We start from the raw sequence: 14,025 nt of genomic DNA, 5'->3' as shown, positions 1-14,025 counted from the left end.
TTCCTGGCAAGTGTTTGGTGTAATCTGATTACAAAGTAATATGAATTACTGTAATGTAATTACTCTTAAGTAATGTATTTATGCATTTAAATCAATTCTAAAAATGAATATAATTTATGTCTGTTTGCATTTCTGTGACAGCAAAAGAGTCAATAAATTATTTTAAGTGAGAAATGTGTGGTGCTGCTAAGAATATGACTTGAATGCAGCAATATAGTATAAAATACATTATTTTGAATTCATTGAGCTGAAAGCCAAAAACGTTTCTGGTGAAAAGTGTTTTAGAAAGTAATTAAATATTAAAGTAATTGGTAATTAATATTAAAGTAATGTGATTAGAATTTTTGAAAAGTAATTAGACATAGTGGATTACTTTTTGAGTAACTTACTGAAAAAATGTCCTAGCTTTGTTTCTGCTGCAAAAAATAGCTATAAAGTGGCGTCACGTGAGAAAAGATTAAATAATTAAACATTAATGATATGTTCCATTTAAAAAAAATCCCAGAGCCATGTTGCAATATAATTGTTTTGAGAACTTGCATACAGAAATGAACACATAATGCTTATAAATAATAAGTGCTTTGCCAAAAAGTAACTTTACTAACTGTTCATTTTATTGTCACACATTTGATTAATAGACTGGATTTGACACATACACACCACACACCATTAACAGTAAATGTTGAACACAACAGAAATCTATTGTATTTAAATAGGGTGATATGAGTCTTGAAATGGTAATATGTTTATCTTGGGGGATGCAGCATGTTGGTTGGAAAACTTAATAGATTTCTTCATTACATATTCTATCAATGTGGCATTCAGATTTCCAGTCACATTTTAGAACATTTTTGATGCAAGTATTTGCTGTACAGAAATGATTGTTGGGATTACAGATAATGTAAGAACAATAAAAGAAAATTAATTAGAAAAATAAAGAAGATAAATCATAAAAAGTGTCAGAAAAATATGCATTTATTTGAGGAACAGTCACTAACAAGCCCCCAAATTTGTTAGCATATTTAAAGAAAATTCAAAATTGGAGTGTCTATTTGCACCCTAATAGTCTGTTGGAACCACAGAAATATACAACAAACTAAACAGATGTTGCTGCAGCAGCGTCGGGTGTAAATACTGTCTGTGTATGTGTAGTGTTGTCCTGGCGACTGCGGTTCAAAACCACTGTTTGTCCCATTCTTTATCACACCTGATTTCCTGTTTTCACTCTTAATATTTCCTTTAATACTGCTTCAAATAATAGATCAAAATGAATCATCGCAGTGATTTGGAGAAGGGTTTGACCCGGAGGCGAGGTCTGTAGATCATGCTCATTCCCGCGGCTTGGCATTGCTTGTGTGTAGATTGCATCACTGCATTACTAATATTGTAGGCAGAAACCAAAGTTTTAATACAATTAACCATGGTGTTAGTAAAGTAATTTGGTGGTATTATAGTAAACCTGGTTCATTTTGATGTTATTTTAAATTTACAAAAAATGCCATAGTGTAACCGTGGTTACTGCAGTAAAACCAAGGTTATTTTTCTAAGGTAAGGTTAAGGTTAGGCTTAGCGGTAGAGGTTAATGTAGTGTGTCTGTGGGACTCTAAATAAAAACAATAAACACACTGCAGTGATGCCCACACCATTTAGTATTTAAATATTAGTACAAATAGTATCTGACACTATATGCACTGGGGTGTAAATAGCATACCATTATTTGCACCAGAGTACAAATAGCATCTGCTTAAAAATTTGCTGACATACATTTTCGATCGAATACAAAGCAGAGAAAAACATTTAATTTGAAATACAAAAGGTTATCTTCATATCTGCAAGGAGACTGCAGATACTCTTTGATTTAAAATATATGAATCGCAACAACTATGGGAGGTTTTGCCCCCCAAAACAAATGTACTTATAGAAGAAAGAACACTTTAAATGGAATTAATCAGAAGCTGAAGTACCAATAAATCTAAGCATTCTAAATATCCTGCAAAAACAAAATTACACTGACAGATCAAACTGATCCAATTCTTGCGATATTCTAGAGAGCAGGCCAGACCGGAAGCACGGCATCAATCAACATTATCTTCTTTTATAGAAAGCATTAGAAACCGTGGTGGTCTTCAGATGTCAGACATGTCAATTGTGTCTTTATGGTTTGACATTTCTTTATACCAGTTACAGGAACCATTTTTGTGTTTGATACAGGCATATTCATGAGCCTGCTCTCCATCCTCAGGTGGCCATAAGTGTTTCCAGTCAGTCAGTATACACCCATCATTAGTTCTGCTGTGAATGGGCCGGTCAGAGGGGTTGGAAATCTGTAGACATCACAGTTTGAAAGTTGAGTATATTGTTAGCTATAGTTATGACATGAATCACAAAAGTTAAGAGAACTTTTGATTCAAAGTTTTGGATTCGATTGTGTCATTTTACATGTAACAGATTTATACATTTTACACATTTGTACACAAAAGACATTTTACACCAGCACAAGACTTGAGTATTCAGGCCACCGAATCAAATTAGAAATATCCTGATTAGATAACTAGAGCTCTGGGATAGCACAGAGAGGAACGTAAGGGCGGTGTCTGAAAACTGGAAAATGCTGCCTTCGGAAGGCTGTATAGGGAGGTAGGATGAACTAAGGTGCTTTTCAAACTGTTCTGAGACCAGTTTCCTGAAGAGTTCCACTCATTAAAAAACATCGTCGGTTAAGCCATTACTGATTAGGCAAGTCGGCTACCTAAGTTTCGAGACCACAAAACGTATGCATTCCATTAGAATTCAACAAAGACTCATCTACTTTAAAGCGCTGTGGAAGAAGTCGAACCTCTCAAACTGCTAGACAACACCGACATTATAAACAGCACTGATTAGGTAAAAAGAGGACACACTGTGCCGCATCAACATCAGTTACAGGGCTTTTTAAAATGTACATCATCTACATCTGAGTAATGGTGATGATGATGTGTATTTACAGGAAAATACATTTAATTTTTAATCTATTAGAGGGAATCTATTAGACTTATTAGCCACATTGACCTATCTAAGGTAAAGAGGAGCCATTGTAGTTATGGTCATATTATTACAAATGCTAGACAAAAACACATTTGAAGAACTTTGGTGGTCTAAACATTCATAAGATACATCAAAGTATAATGTAGCATGTAAGGGTTTAAATAATTTAAAGAATAATGAATTTTGTACAAATTATGGACACATTTTCCTGTTCTAACAAACTAACCATGTTTGCCTTCAGATAATTCAAGGTGTGACTTAATATAAATTATTAAGAGCCTGATGAGAGGAAAACAATGGGCCTATTCAAAAACTTAGTGAGCTGCCTCATTGTCTCCTGCCTACATAGGCAACTGTTTTTGATGGCAGCATCCTTACTGGAATGATTACTCATAAGAGAGCGATTTGGAACACTCTACATAGGCGGCGGCTCCACGCATAATTCAAATAGTGCTCCTCACGCTCAGCTAACAAGACGCTAGTTTCAAGACAGGTGACGTGAGGAAAACAACACAATCCTCTAATAAGCATAAATGTGCACGGCACACACACATTTTGGGTAAAATATTCAGTTTTTAAATACATTTTCCTCGCTTTGTCCACCATCTTGGATTTATTTTTCCACCGAGCTCATCATTCTGGGATCACCTGCACGGGGAAGGGTACATCTAATGCTATCTTAAAATTTGTCCAAAATGAGATATCTTAAGATGCAGCATCATTAAGACACCTTCGAGTTGGGAGCGCGCCTATGATGTCTTTAAATGTTGACTCAGGAGGACGCTTACTGGGTTTTTCCAATGTAAACAAGTAAAGTAGTTTAGTAATTATGTTAATTAGTAATTAATTGCAATCATGTAACCAATCAACTTTGAGCTTGAACCTCAACAATTTTGGACCCAGTAAAAAAAATAATAACTTTGTTGTGCAATAGTGGGTGTTTTGAAATTGTGTATGGCAGGTTAATTTGACGTTAAATGAGCACAATGTTTTATTATTTTGTTTAAAGATAAAAAAGGAGGATCATTATTTTCCTTGTAGGGTTTGACTAGGTCTTGCTGTGGTGTTAGACATTAAAAATAGTACATCTTATATGTCCAGGGCCACATTAAGTTGCTACAATGCCCCGGGGCTTTAATGTTTCGCCCATGTTTTAATGCAGCCCTGGCCATGATATCAAAATTTCACTCCAACCAGGTATCCAAAGTTGGCAACCCTGCCTTAGTAGTACTATAACAATTAACAAATAACATTGTTGCGCATTACAGTCCCTTGATATCAGTTAGTATTAGGTGTAAAGAAATGTATTTTAGAGGAAACTTATGTTCGCTTTATGTGTTAATAATGTTGTCATAATGTATGGATAGTTATCAGCTGGGTGGAAACAAACAGTATGATATAGGTTATTACCTTGCAGTTACAGCCCATCTTATATATATACTGAAGGTTGTATTTTAGCATTGAGGAGAGTTTGTCCCAATGCTCAACAAAGTTACACAGTGTAATGACGAACCCATCAGGCCGGATGAATTCTCCTAAGAGACAGCAAACAAACAGAAACAGCACTTTAAGTCTTCTATATTTCAACCAATTTTACAATTTAAGCACATATTTGGTATGACTTATGATATCAGACTTACAGTATACTGCAGATAAGTATTGAGTTATGGTATGAGGACAGGAGGTTTTAGGGGTAACTAGTGATAGTGTCATACTTGTGATAAAATAAAGACAACATCGAATGGTACATTTGTGTTAAGAACAGTGTAGAAATTATTTCAGATTTATTTCAAAGTGGAAATTATTGATTTATTTATTTATTTTTTTAACTAATGTCATGTAAAGTTGAGACATGTTTGTCCCATGTCTCAAGAATCAGAGAAAGAAGCCTGATTATGAAAGATGCAGCATAGATTTAAATATGTATTCATTATTAAATCGATATTTCATATTATTAAAAAATAGAACAGGCATTTCTCTTTCTCCTCCTTTCCTCTTTCTTCCTCCTCTCATTTCTGAAACATGTGTCAACTGTTATTTTTCTTACTTTGAGAGTCATTAAAGAGCCACTCACACAATCACGAGTGATCATTTTCTTCTTTTCCCCTGCTTCTTATTCATTTTTGATTGGTGGATCCTTTTTTTTCCAGCGGGGCTTGATTTTACCTGGCAAGTTTCGCCACATGATTTTATTTGAGGAGTCTGTAACTTAACATCATCTAGCTACTGTACACCCTTCTCTGTCATTGCAAATCTATGATTTGTACCCACATTTGGCAGTTTTGTAGGTGTTAAATACAAACCCTTATTTTACCTGAAAGCAGATATTGTCCGTGGTGCAATCTGGTCCCGCACAATGAAGACATTTCATATGTGTTGACATATTTAATGTCATTCATTCTGTCAAAACCCTTAAACACCTGGAAATAAAAACAGGGTATTTTTGTAACCAAAACTAAATAAACAAATGTTCAATAGCTTTTGTTTCTGATTTTATCTAGTATCTTATCTTGTGAATTTTTTCCCTCATTTTATTCCATACATATTGCGAATTTAGATTCCCTCAGTGAAATCAAGACATTTCCCATCCAAAGCTACTTAAACTGCATTCAAACAATACATTTAACCAGTACATGTGTTCCCTGGGAATCGAACCCGTGACATTGACCCGTGGGCATTGTTAGCGCCAAGTTTTACCAGGAAGGGTAGGTTCTACAGCAGGAACCCAAAAAGAGTGTAAATGTCCCCTCCTCCATTCACATCAGATTAATCAGATTTGGACTCAAGGCCGTTTTGTCCCAGAAAAAGCATGTTATAGCATGGGGAGAATGGGAATATCATGGTGTTCTCAGCAACACTTTAACTCACCTTGATAACTTTTAATTCATACTGGATTGTTCCCATGCCAGGTATATTTTCATCATTAGGTATGATCTTCTCTCCAGTTATCTCAGCATGCATGACTAATTGGAAAGAGAGTCAGTCATTGTTACCAGTGTAGAATGTTAAAAACATTAAAATCCAACTTTTCTCAAAGGAAATTTAAGGTCATTCTCTGAGGTAAAATTAGGATACTACACCTTCATCTTGTAGAAAGGAGACAATGACACTCATAAGTAAAATGGAACCTTATAAGTGACCAATTTAGAATGATTTTCATGCCAAGCGCATGTGAGACTCGACTAACAACTGATTTAATTTGGCATTAGCATGTCGTTAAGGTAATGCTATCCTCCAAAAAGCAAATGGCATACACAAGTATTGGGGTAAATAGTTGTTTGTTATTAGATTTAACTATTTTTGTCAATAATTCTGTATTGAATTTATTGGTAACACTTTACAATAAGGCTCAATTAGTAAATGCATTAGATGCCATGAATTTACAATGAACAATACATTTTTACATTATTTATTAATCTTGGTAAATTAATCCATGTTTATGAAAATGCAAGTGTTCATTGTTAATACAGGTTAGTTATTAATTCATCAGCTATTGTTAATGCATACAATTTATCATTTGAAAATTGTATTAGTATATGTTGCTGTTGATATTAACCAAGATTAATAAGTTCTGTCAAAGTATTGTTCATCGTTAGCTCATGTTAACTAATGTTGTTAGCTAATGTTAACAAATGCAACCTTATTATTAAGTGTTATCAATTTATTATAAATGTATTTCCAATTAAATTTAAAATTACACTTGTCACAATGTGTCCCACAATTGCCTTCTCCATGAAGGGTACATGCAATGCTGCCTTAGAATTGAACCAAAAGAAGGAACAGTATCTCATTCCCATATCTTGTTAAACACACTCTATACAGGTACATAAACACTGGTACATCTACTGCATTCTGAAATATGACAGTCACTTATTTTGTGACTGAACTTACCATTACCATTATTTACATTTAACTAAGATGCAACAGTTGCCACACAAAACTAAACAGCTCCATTATATTAAAGAGTCCATTATAAAATACACTTGCATGTTGTGCATTTTGAAATTCACTTTGTCAAGCCAAAAGTATTTGGGGTTAAACTGCAAGACAGAACTTCTGTTTTTGAAGTTTTTCTGTTAAAAACTTAAAAATGCATCATTTGGTTATTGATAGTGAGAGTGCTAGACTGATGCTGTAGTTGTTTTCTGGTAGAGGGATTATTTGGATTTAATGAATTAGCTGTATGAATACTACAGGAATCTGCATGTCACCTCATATCTGTGATTCCATGCCTCATTGTTCCAGAACAAAGACTGGAATGTCAAAGCAGCTTTGACACGCTGAAGCAGGCTTTCACATTTTACCACTCTCTGAGTGGGACCAATTTTTCAGAACATTTAAAGGCATAGTTAACAAAAAATGTAAATGTTGTAATTATTTACTGACCCTCATTTTGTTCCAAACCTATATGATTTTTTTCAATTTCATGAAACACAAAAGGAGATGTTATGTTACAGTACTGATGATCTCAGTCACCATTCACTTTCAATGAATAGGAAAAATAGCAGCATCAACATTTTTCACAATTTCTCATGTTCTACGGCACAAAAACAAACTGTCAATTAAATTGGGAATGACATGAGTGATAAAATTATGACATAATATTCATTTTTGCCTTAACTTTCCCACAAGGAGGTATCAATAGCTGTAAAATAACACGTATGTAAAGTATTATTGTGTTCTTAGATATATCAGATTTGTGTCATCTACAAAGCTTAAAGAACTTAAAGAATGTATAATCCCTCAAAGAGAGTTCAGAAAGTTAATTAAAAGTAAATGCGTCTCTAAGGTAACTGAGCAACTGGGTGATTAAGCTGGATAGCTGCAATTTTCTTGTATAGTGCAAATTATCCCACCATTTATATTTTCGGCTTTAGCATATTTTGGAAAATAATTATATGTATAACTAATTATTAAGCATAGTATTGTGATGCATTAACAGGCCTACCTATTCCATTAATACAATTTTCATTAATTTGTTAAGATAAGCATTAAAATGTAACCCCATTAAAGTCATCACAATACTTCTGGTTACCCTAGTGAGGGGAACAAGGTGATGCTTGCCAACCTGGAATGGGCCAAGCCTGGCTGGGCCTCTTTACTCTCTATGTTTCTCGCATAGAGCAATCACGGCCGGGGCCTTTACATGCATTAAGGGAAGGGGGTCTTACCCAGTTTCCTATTCTTTCAGGGGGAGAAGACCCTGCGGAGACCACACCTACCCTGCAGGGGAGGTAAAGGTGGCGAATACATCACATGGCCGCTTAGGTCCTATGTGGGAAAGTTGACGCGGTGGTAGATCCAACCTCGTAGAGGGGGGAGTTGCTACAGCACGGTGACCGAGGCAGCTGGAACTGCCTAAGGGAGACACGGGAGTCCACTCGTGAGGGGACAGTACCGCAGAGATTACACACAGGGGGAGTCCTCGTAGGAGGCCTTTAACCTGTGGAGCACCTACTCCAGTACAGGGTAGATTAAGTACCCGTAGTGGATTGGGCCGGAGAGTTCCTCCGCTGAACTGCGGACCCATGAGGGCTAGGGAGGAATAAAACAGGGATCCGAGAGTTGGGATTTCCTGGGAAAGAAGGTGCACTATTTTACCTCGGCTGAGGGAAAGAGCGCTAGGCGCAAGTGATTCACCCGGCTAGTTCGTCAGCGTGTTACCGAGTTCTACGGGCTCGGACCTGAGAAAACACAAGATGATACCGACTCAACCCAGAGATTGTAGAATTTCGCGAAGGTATTTGGTGTTGGCGACCCTGCTGCTCTACAGATGTCTGCTAGGGAGGTGCCCTTGGCCAGTGCCCACTAGGACGCAACACTTCTGGTTGAGTGCGCTTGAACCTGCAAGAGGGGGGTCCAAACAGATATGCAAAGCACGTACCGGACACAGCAACGTAAGGGCTGGGTCTGCCTCCTCCCAGGGCAGCACTTGCAGGTTCACTACCTGCAAGTGCTATCTGACGGGGTGGTAGGAACCTTGGGCATGTAGCCCGGTCGCGGTCTTAGGATCACATATGTGTCTGCCAGACCGAACTCCAGGCAAGTGTCGCTGACAGAGAACGCTTGCAGGTCCACGACCCTCTTGATGGAGGCGAGCGCGATCAGCAGGGCCGTTTTGAGGCTGAGTCTAGCGTCTCGAAGGGGGGTCTCTGGAGGCCCGCGAGGACCACCGAGAGATCCCAGGAGGGGAACAGGCTTGGCCGGGAGGGATTTAGCCTCCGGGCACCTTTTAGGAAACTGACGATTAAGTCGTGCTTACCCAGAGACTTGCTGTCTACTGTATCGTGGTGAGCCGCGATGGCGGCGACATACACCTTGAGGGTGGAAGGGGACAGCCTCCCCTCCAGCCTCTCCTGTAGGAACAAAAGCACTGACCTAACTGCGCACCTCTGTGGGTCTTCAGCTTGGGAAGAACACCAATTTGCGAACAAGCGCCACTTTAGGGCGTAAAGATGCCTGGTAGAAGGGGCTCTGGCTTGGTTGATTGTGTCTACGACGGTCGGTGGTAGACCGGCTAGCTCTTCTGCGTCCCGTCCAAGGGCCAGACGTGGCGGTTCCAGAGCTCTGGATGCGGATGTCAGAGCGTGCCCTGTCCCTGAGAAAGAAGGTCCTTCCTCAGGGGAATTCGCAGTGAGAGCATGAACCATCCACAAACGCAGCCTTGGTGTGATCGCTGCCCAGACACACAAGACAACGCCTGTGGCCGAGAGCACTCTAACGCATCCAGGAACAACACGAGGCGGAAAGGCATCTTGAAAAAGACGCATCTGAAAAAGACTTTCAACGCCGCTGTGTTTTGCTTTTTAGAGGAAATTACTCTTTTAAATAAAAACACTCTTTTATAGAAAGCATTTCGGGCAACAATGCACAGCTGTGCAAAGAAGGAGAAAGCCGCTGTTATGTGCCGTCGAATTCAACAGCATGCAGAGCGTCAGAGGAATAACGGGAACTGGTGTGTGACTCGCAGCAGACTGCATGCAAGACCATCGGCTCCGAAGAAATTTTCTGAATGAACTCCCATATTTTCCCCGCTTAAATACCCGTATGTCTGGGGGCGGGGTATGCAAATACTGTCTGCCAACTCCTCATTGGCCTTTTTTCATAAGTCAGAGGCATATTTCGACACTCAAGAGAGACCCCTAGTGTCGCTTCTCCGACACAACGTGGAGAGAGCGACAGAAGGGGAACTGAAATACATTTGGATTTAGATGTTCTCTATTTATGAGTAACTTCTCTCTCACTCATTACTGATAAAAGTTTGGTACTTGTGACCACAATGCAAGAATACAAAGTTTATAACAGGACACATAATTTAACAAAATGTTTATGGAATATCATCCCTGTAATGTTTGTAAATATTTGTAGCAAAGCTAGCCAGTCAAACTGTCTTGTTTATCCAGAAAGCTGAAAATTAGCTAAGACAGGGCAGTTTTAATATTGTTTTAAAGATGTTCAATTACAAAAATTTTACTTTTAGTTAGAAGCTTCTCTCAATTGTGAGAGATTTTTAAATGTTAAATTTTCCACTCTAAATCATCAAAAATATGTAATTGCCACAACATCCTGCAGATAAAAACAGGTTTTTATTTTTATGCATTTATTTATTGGAGTGTTTGACATACCTATGTCAGAATTGCAGTACAGCTTTTGTGGATGTCCTGGTTCACAGGTGCAGCCATCTACCGCCTGCTTACTCAGCCCTACAGAAAGAAGGAACAGCAACCCTACAATCATAGCCATAATCGCATTCAAATTCGGACTGCGGATGAGAAATGTTATACTAAAAACTCTTCTCTAGCCCTGAATTAGGCAGTAATAAGAAAATTATCCCTCTGTCTTTTCTTTCTTTCTCTCTCTTCATTCTTTCTTTAGGGCAAAGTCGGCATCTTATATAGCTGTCATCGAACCACCCCTCTAACTAAACTAACCCCTCCCTTCACTCACCCACATTTTTTTATAATTATGTAACCAGAGAAAGAGAGTTTTAGGCAAAACAAGGATGAGTAGATTATTATAGTACAGTGAACATGTTTAGGCAGTGGTGAAAATCTTGTATAGTGAGGATGTTTCTAAAAATTCTGCCATGAATGTTTTTTATTCATCAATTAACTTTATACAAAGTTCAGTAAACATTCAAAAACGAAATCAATATTTGATTCGTCTAAATACACTTACACAGTTTTTCAAAGTAGTTGGCTGGTTATTTCGAGCATCTTGGAGAGTTTGCCACAGTTCTGTGTATTCAGATTGCTTCTGTCTCTACATGTAATCCCAGACAGACTCAATGAAGTTGAGATCCAGGCTCTGTGTGAAAGGTGTGACATGAATACTTTCACAGAGTTTCTGGGGCTCTGAATCAAACACGTTACCTGTCTGTCACTCACCCAACATTGTATTGATGTAGTGACATTAGGGGTTCGCCCTTGAGAGCCCAATCTCCTTTGCTTTATTCAGAAAAGGCCAATGAAAATTGGCGAGTGGAATTTGCGTGCCGCTCTCCACCCTGGACATATGGGTATAAAAGGAGATGGCGTGCACCATTCATTCAGATATGTTCTTCGGAGCCGAGCACATGTGTGATTTTGTCCCGTCACCTTGCTGTCTGAAGGAATTATGGCACATATCAGCGGCCACCCTCGCACGGTCGAGTGTTGTGCTTCCCCATGGCGCTTAGGCTCACAAGTTGGCATGCCTTACGAATGAGCACGCACAGTCGGTGCTGGCCTGCCTGAAAACCATCAGGCAGAAGGTAGCATTGCAATTGAAACAAATTTCAGAGGCTCCTGGGGCATATTGCATATTGGGGCGGTACTCCCCTTCGGGTTGATGCATATGAGACCACTCCTGTACTGGCTACAGAGTGGAGTCCCGAGGTGGGCATAGCACCAAGGCACAGTGCCGCCACACTTTCAGCCCTTGGTCAGATCTAGCATTTCTACAGGCAGGGGTTTCCTGAGAGCAGGTTTCGAGGCGCGTTGTAATCACAAAAGATGCCTTGAATTCAGGCTGGGGCGCTGTGTGCAATGGGCAGGCAGTATCGGGGCTCTGGACAGGGCCCCACCTGCAATGGCATATCAACTGCCTAGAGTTGCTGGCAGAATCGCTGGCCTTGTGGAGGCTTCGGCCTTTGATTCAGGGCAAGCACGTGTTGGTCCGGACGGAGCAACCATGGCATACATAAACCGCCAGGGTGGTGTACGCTCACTGAATGTCACAACTCGCCCGCCACTTCCTCCTTTGGAGTCAGCAGACGTTGAAGTCTCTGTGAGCCACACACCTCCTGGGCATCCTCAATCATGCAGTGGATGCACTCTCATGACAGGTAGTGCTCCGCGTAGAGTGGAGTATCCACCCCCACACAGTCCAGCTGATTTAGAAGAGATTCGGGGAGGCGCAGGTGAACCTGTTTGCCTCCCGAAAGTCCTCTCATTGTCCCCTTTGGCACTCCCTGTCTGAGGCTCCCGTCAGTATGGATGTCTTGGCAACAACTGACCTCGGGGGCTGCACAAGTACACATTTCCCCCAGTGAGCCTCGTTGCACAGACATTGTGCAAAGTCAGGCAGGATGGGCAGCAAGTCCTGATGGTTATACCGTACTAGCAGGATGGGACAGGACACATAAGACCTAGCAGGCCTTCCGCCAGCGGTGATAGACACAATCACTCAGGCAAGAGCCCCCTATACAAGGCGGCTGTACACTCTGAAGTGGCTTCTCTTTGCAAATCAGTGTTCTTCCCATGGGGAAGATCCACAGAGATTCATGGTCAGGTCTGTGCTGGCCTTCCTACAGGAGGGGCTGGAGAGATGGCTGTCTCCCTCCACTCTGAAGGTGTTCTTGGCTACTATAACAGCTTATCACGATACGCGGCATTGTAGACCCTCACGGCAACATGACCTGATCACTAGGTTCCTCAAGGGTGCAAGGAGATTGAATCCTCCTAGGCTACACCTGATTCCCTCTTGGGATATCTCTGTGGTCCTACCTGCCTTACAGAGAGCCCCCTTTGAGCCCTGGAGCAGGCCGATCTCAGCACTTTGTCTCTGAAGATGACCCTCCTGGTGGCGCTCACTTCTATCAAGAGGGTTGGGTACCTGCAGGCACTCTCTGTCACCAGCGAATGCCTGGAGTTCAGGCCAGCACACTCGCACGTGATCTTGAGACCCCGGCCAGGATACTCCCTTTTGGGATCAGGTGGTGAACCTGCAAGTGCTCCTTTCAGAGGAGGAAGACCCGGCCTTGTCGTTGCTGTGTGCAGTTCATGCCATGCACATCTATCTGGACCTTTGTCTGTTTTGGAGGGCAGCAGAAGGGGAAAGCTGTCTCCAAACAGAGGCTGGCCCATTGGATTTTAGATGCCATTTCTTTGGCTTACCAATTACAAGAACTGCCATGCCCATTGGGAGATTGGGTGCACTCCACTAGAGGTGTTGTGTCCTCCTGGGCACTAGCGAGGGGCGCCTCTCTAACAGACATATGCAGAACAGCAGGTTGGGCTACACCCAATACTTTTGCGAGGTTCTACAACCTCCGCATAGAACCGGTTTTGACCAGAGTGTTACGCGGCAACAACAGGTAGGCCAGGCAGCTGGTCGGGTGTATCACTTACTTTGCGCCATTCCCCTTTCAAGGTAATAATGTGCGCTATCTTGTCCACAAAAGTTCCCCGCAACTGGTGATTTCTCTTAATTTCTAAAGCACTGTTCGGTGACGAACTCGGTGGATGAGTAATGCCGCCAGGCCCAGTACTCGTGGTATGCTGCTTTTCAGGTGAGCCCGCATACTTAGGCTCAGTGATCTATACATGTAGATTCCCCCTTTGGTAATCCCGTATGATGCGCTTCCACTGATCAGTTTCCCTCAGATGAACTCTTTGTTTCCCCTCGACAACGCTTCGCTCTGCCTCTGCCACTGTTGCTGTGTACCCTCTCTGTAGAAAGTGTCCTCCCAGTGCTTCATTCCATATTTGTACTTCCCTGTCAGTAAGTCCATGTGAGGTA

General features: G+C 40.8%; 2 protein-coding genes across 2 annotated transcripts in view; one reads left to right on the top strand and one right to left on the bottom strand.

Annotated features, from left to right (window-relative positions):
* Positions 1–14,025, top strand: part of syn2b (synapsin IIb) — a 150,323-nt gene that overhangs the window by 106,851 nt on the left and 29,447 nt on the right. The gene's annotated exons all lie outside the window — the stretch shown is intronic.
* Positions 958–10,880, bottom strand: timp4.1 (TIMP metallopeptidase inhibitor 4, tandem duplicate 1). Its single transcript, XM_052111226.1, has 5 exons — positions 10,650–10,880; positions 5,893–5,987; positions 5,339–5,444; positions 4,435–4,559; positions 958–2,324 (listed from the first exon to the last, which is right to left on the bottom strand). The coding sequence occupies exons 1-5, from the start codon at positions 10,765–10,767 to the stop codon at positions 2,127–2,129; spliced, it is 642 nt and encodes a 213-aa protein (XP_051967186.1). The 5' UTR covers positions 10,768–10,880; the 3' UTR covers positions 958–2,126.

Source organism: Xyrauchen texanus, chromosome 39 (assembly GCF_025860055.1).
Source record: "Xyrauchen texanus isolate HMW12.3.18 chromosome 39, RBS_HiC_50CHRs, whole genome shotgun sequence".
In the NCBI taxonomy this organism is placed as follows: Eukaryota; Metazoa; Chordata; class Actinopteri; order Cypriniformes; family Catostomidae; genus Xyrauchen; species Xyrauchen texanus.
The sequence above is the reverse complement of the archived record's forward strand: the minus strand, read 5'-3'. Positions and strand labels throughout refer to the sequence as shown.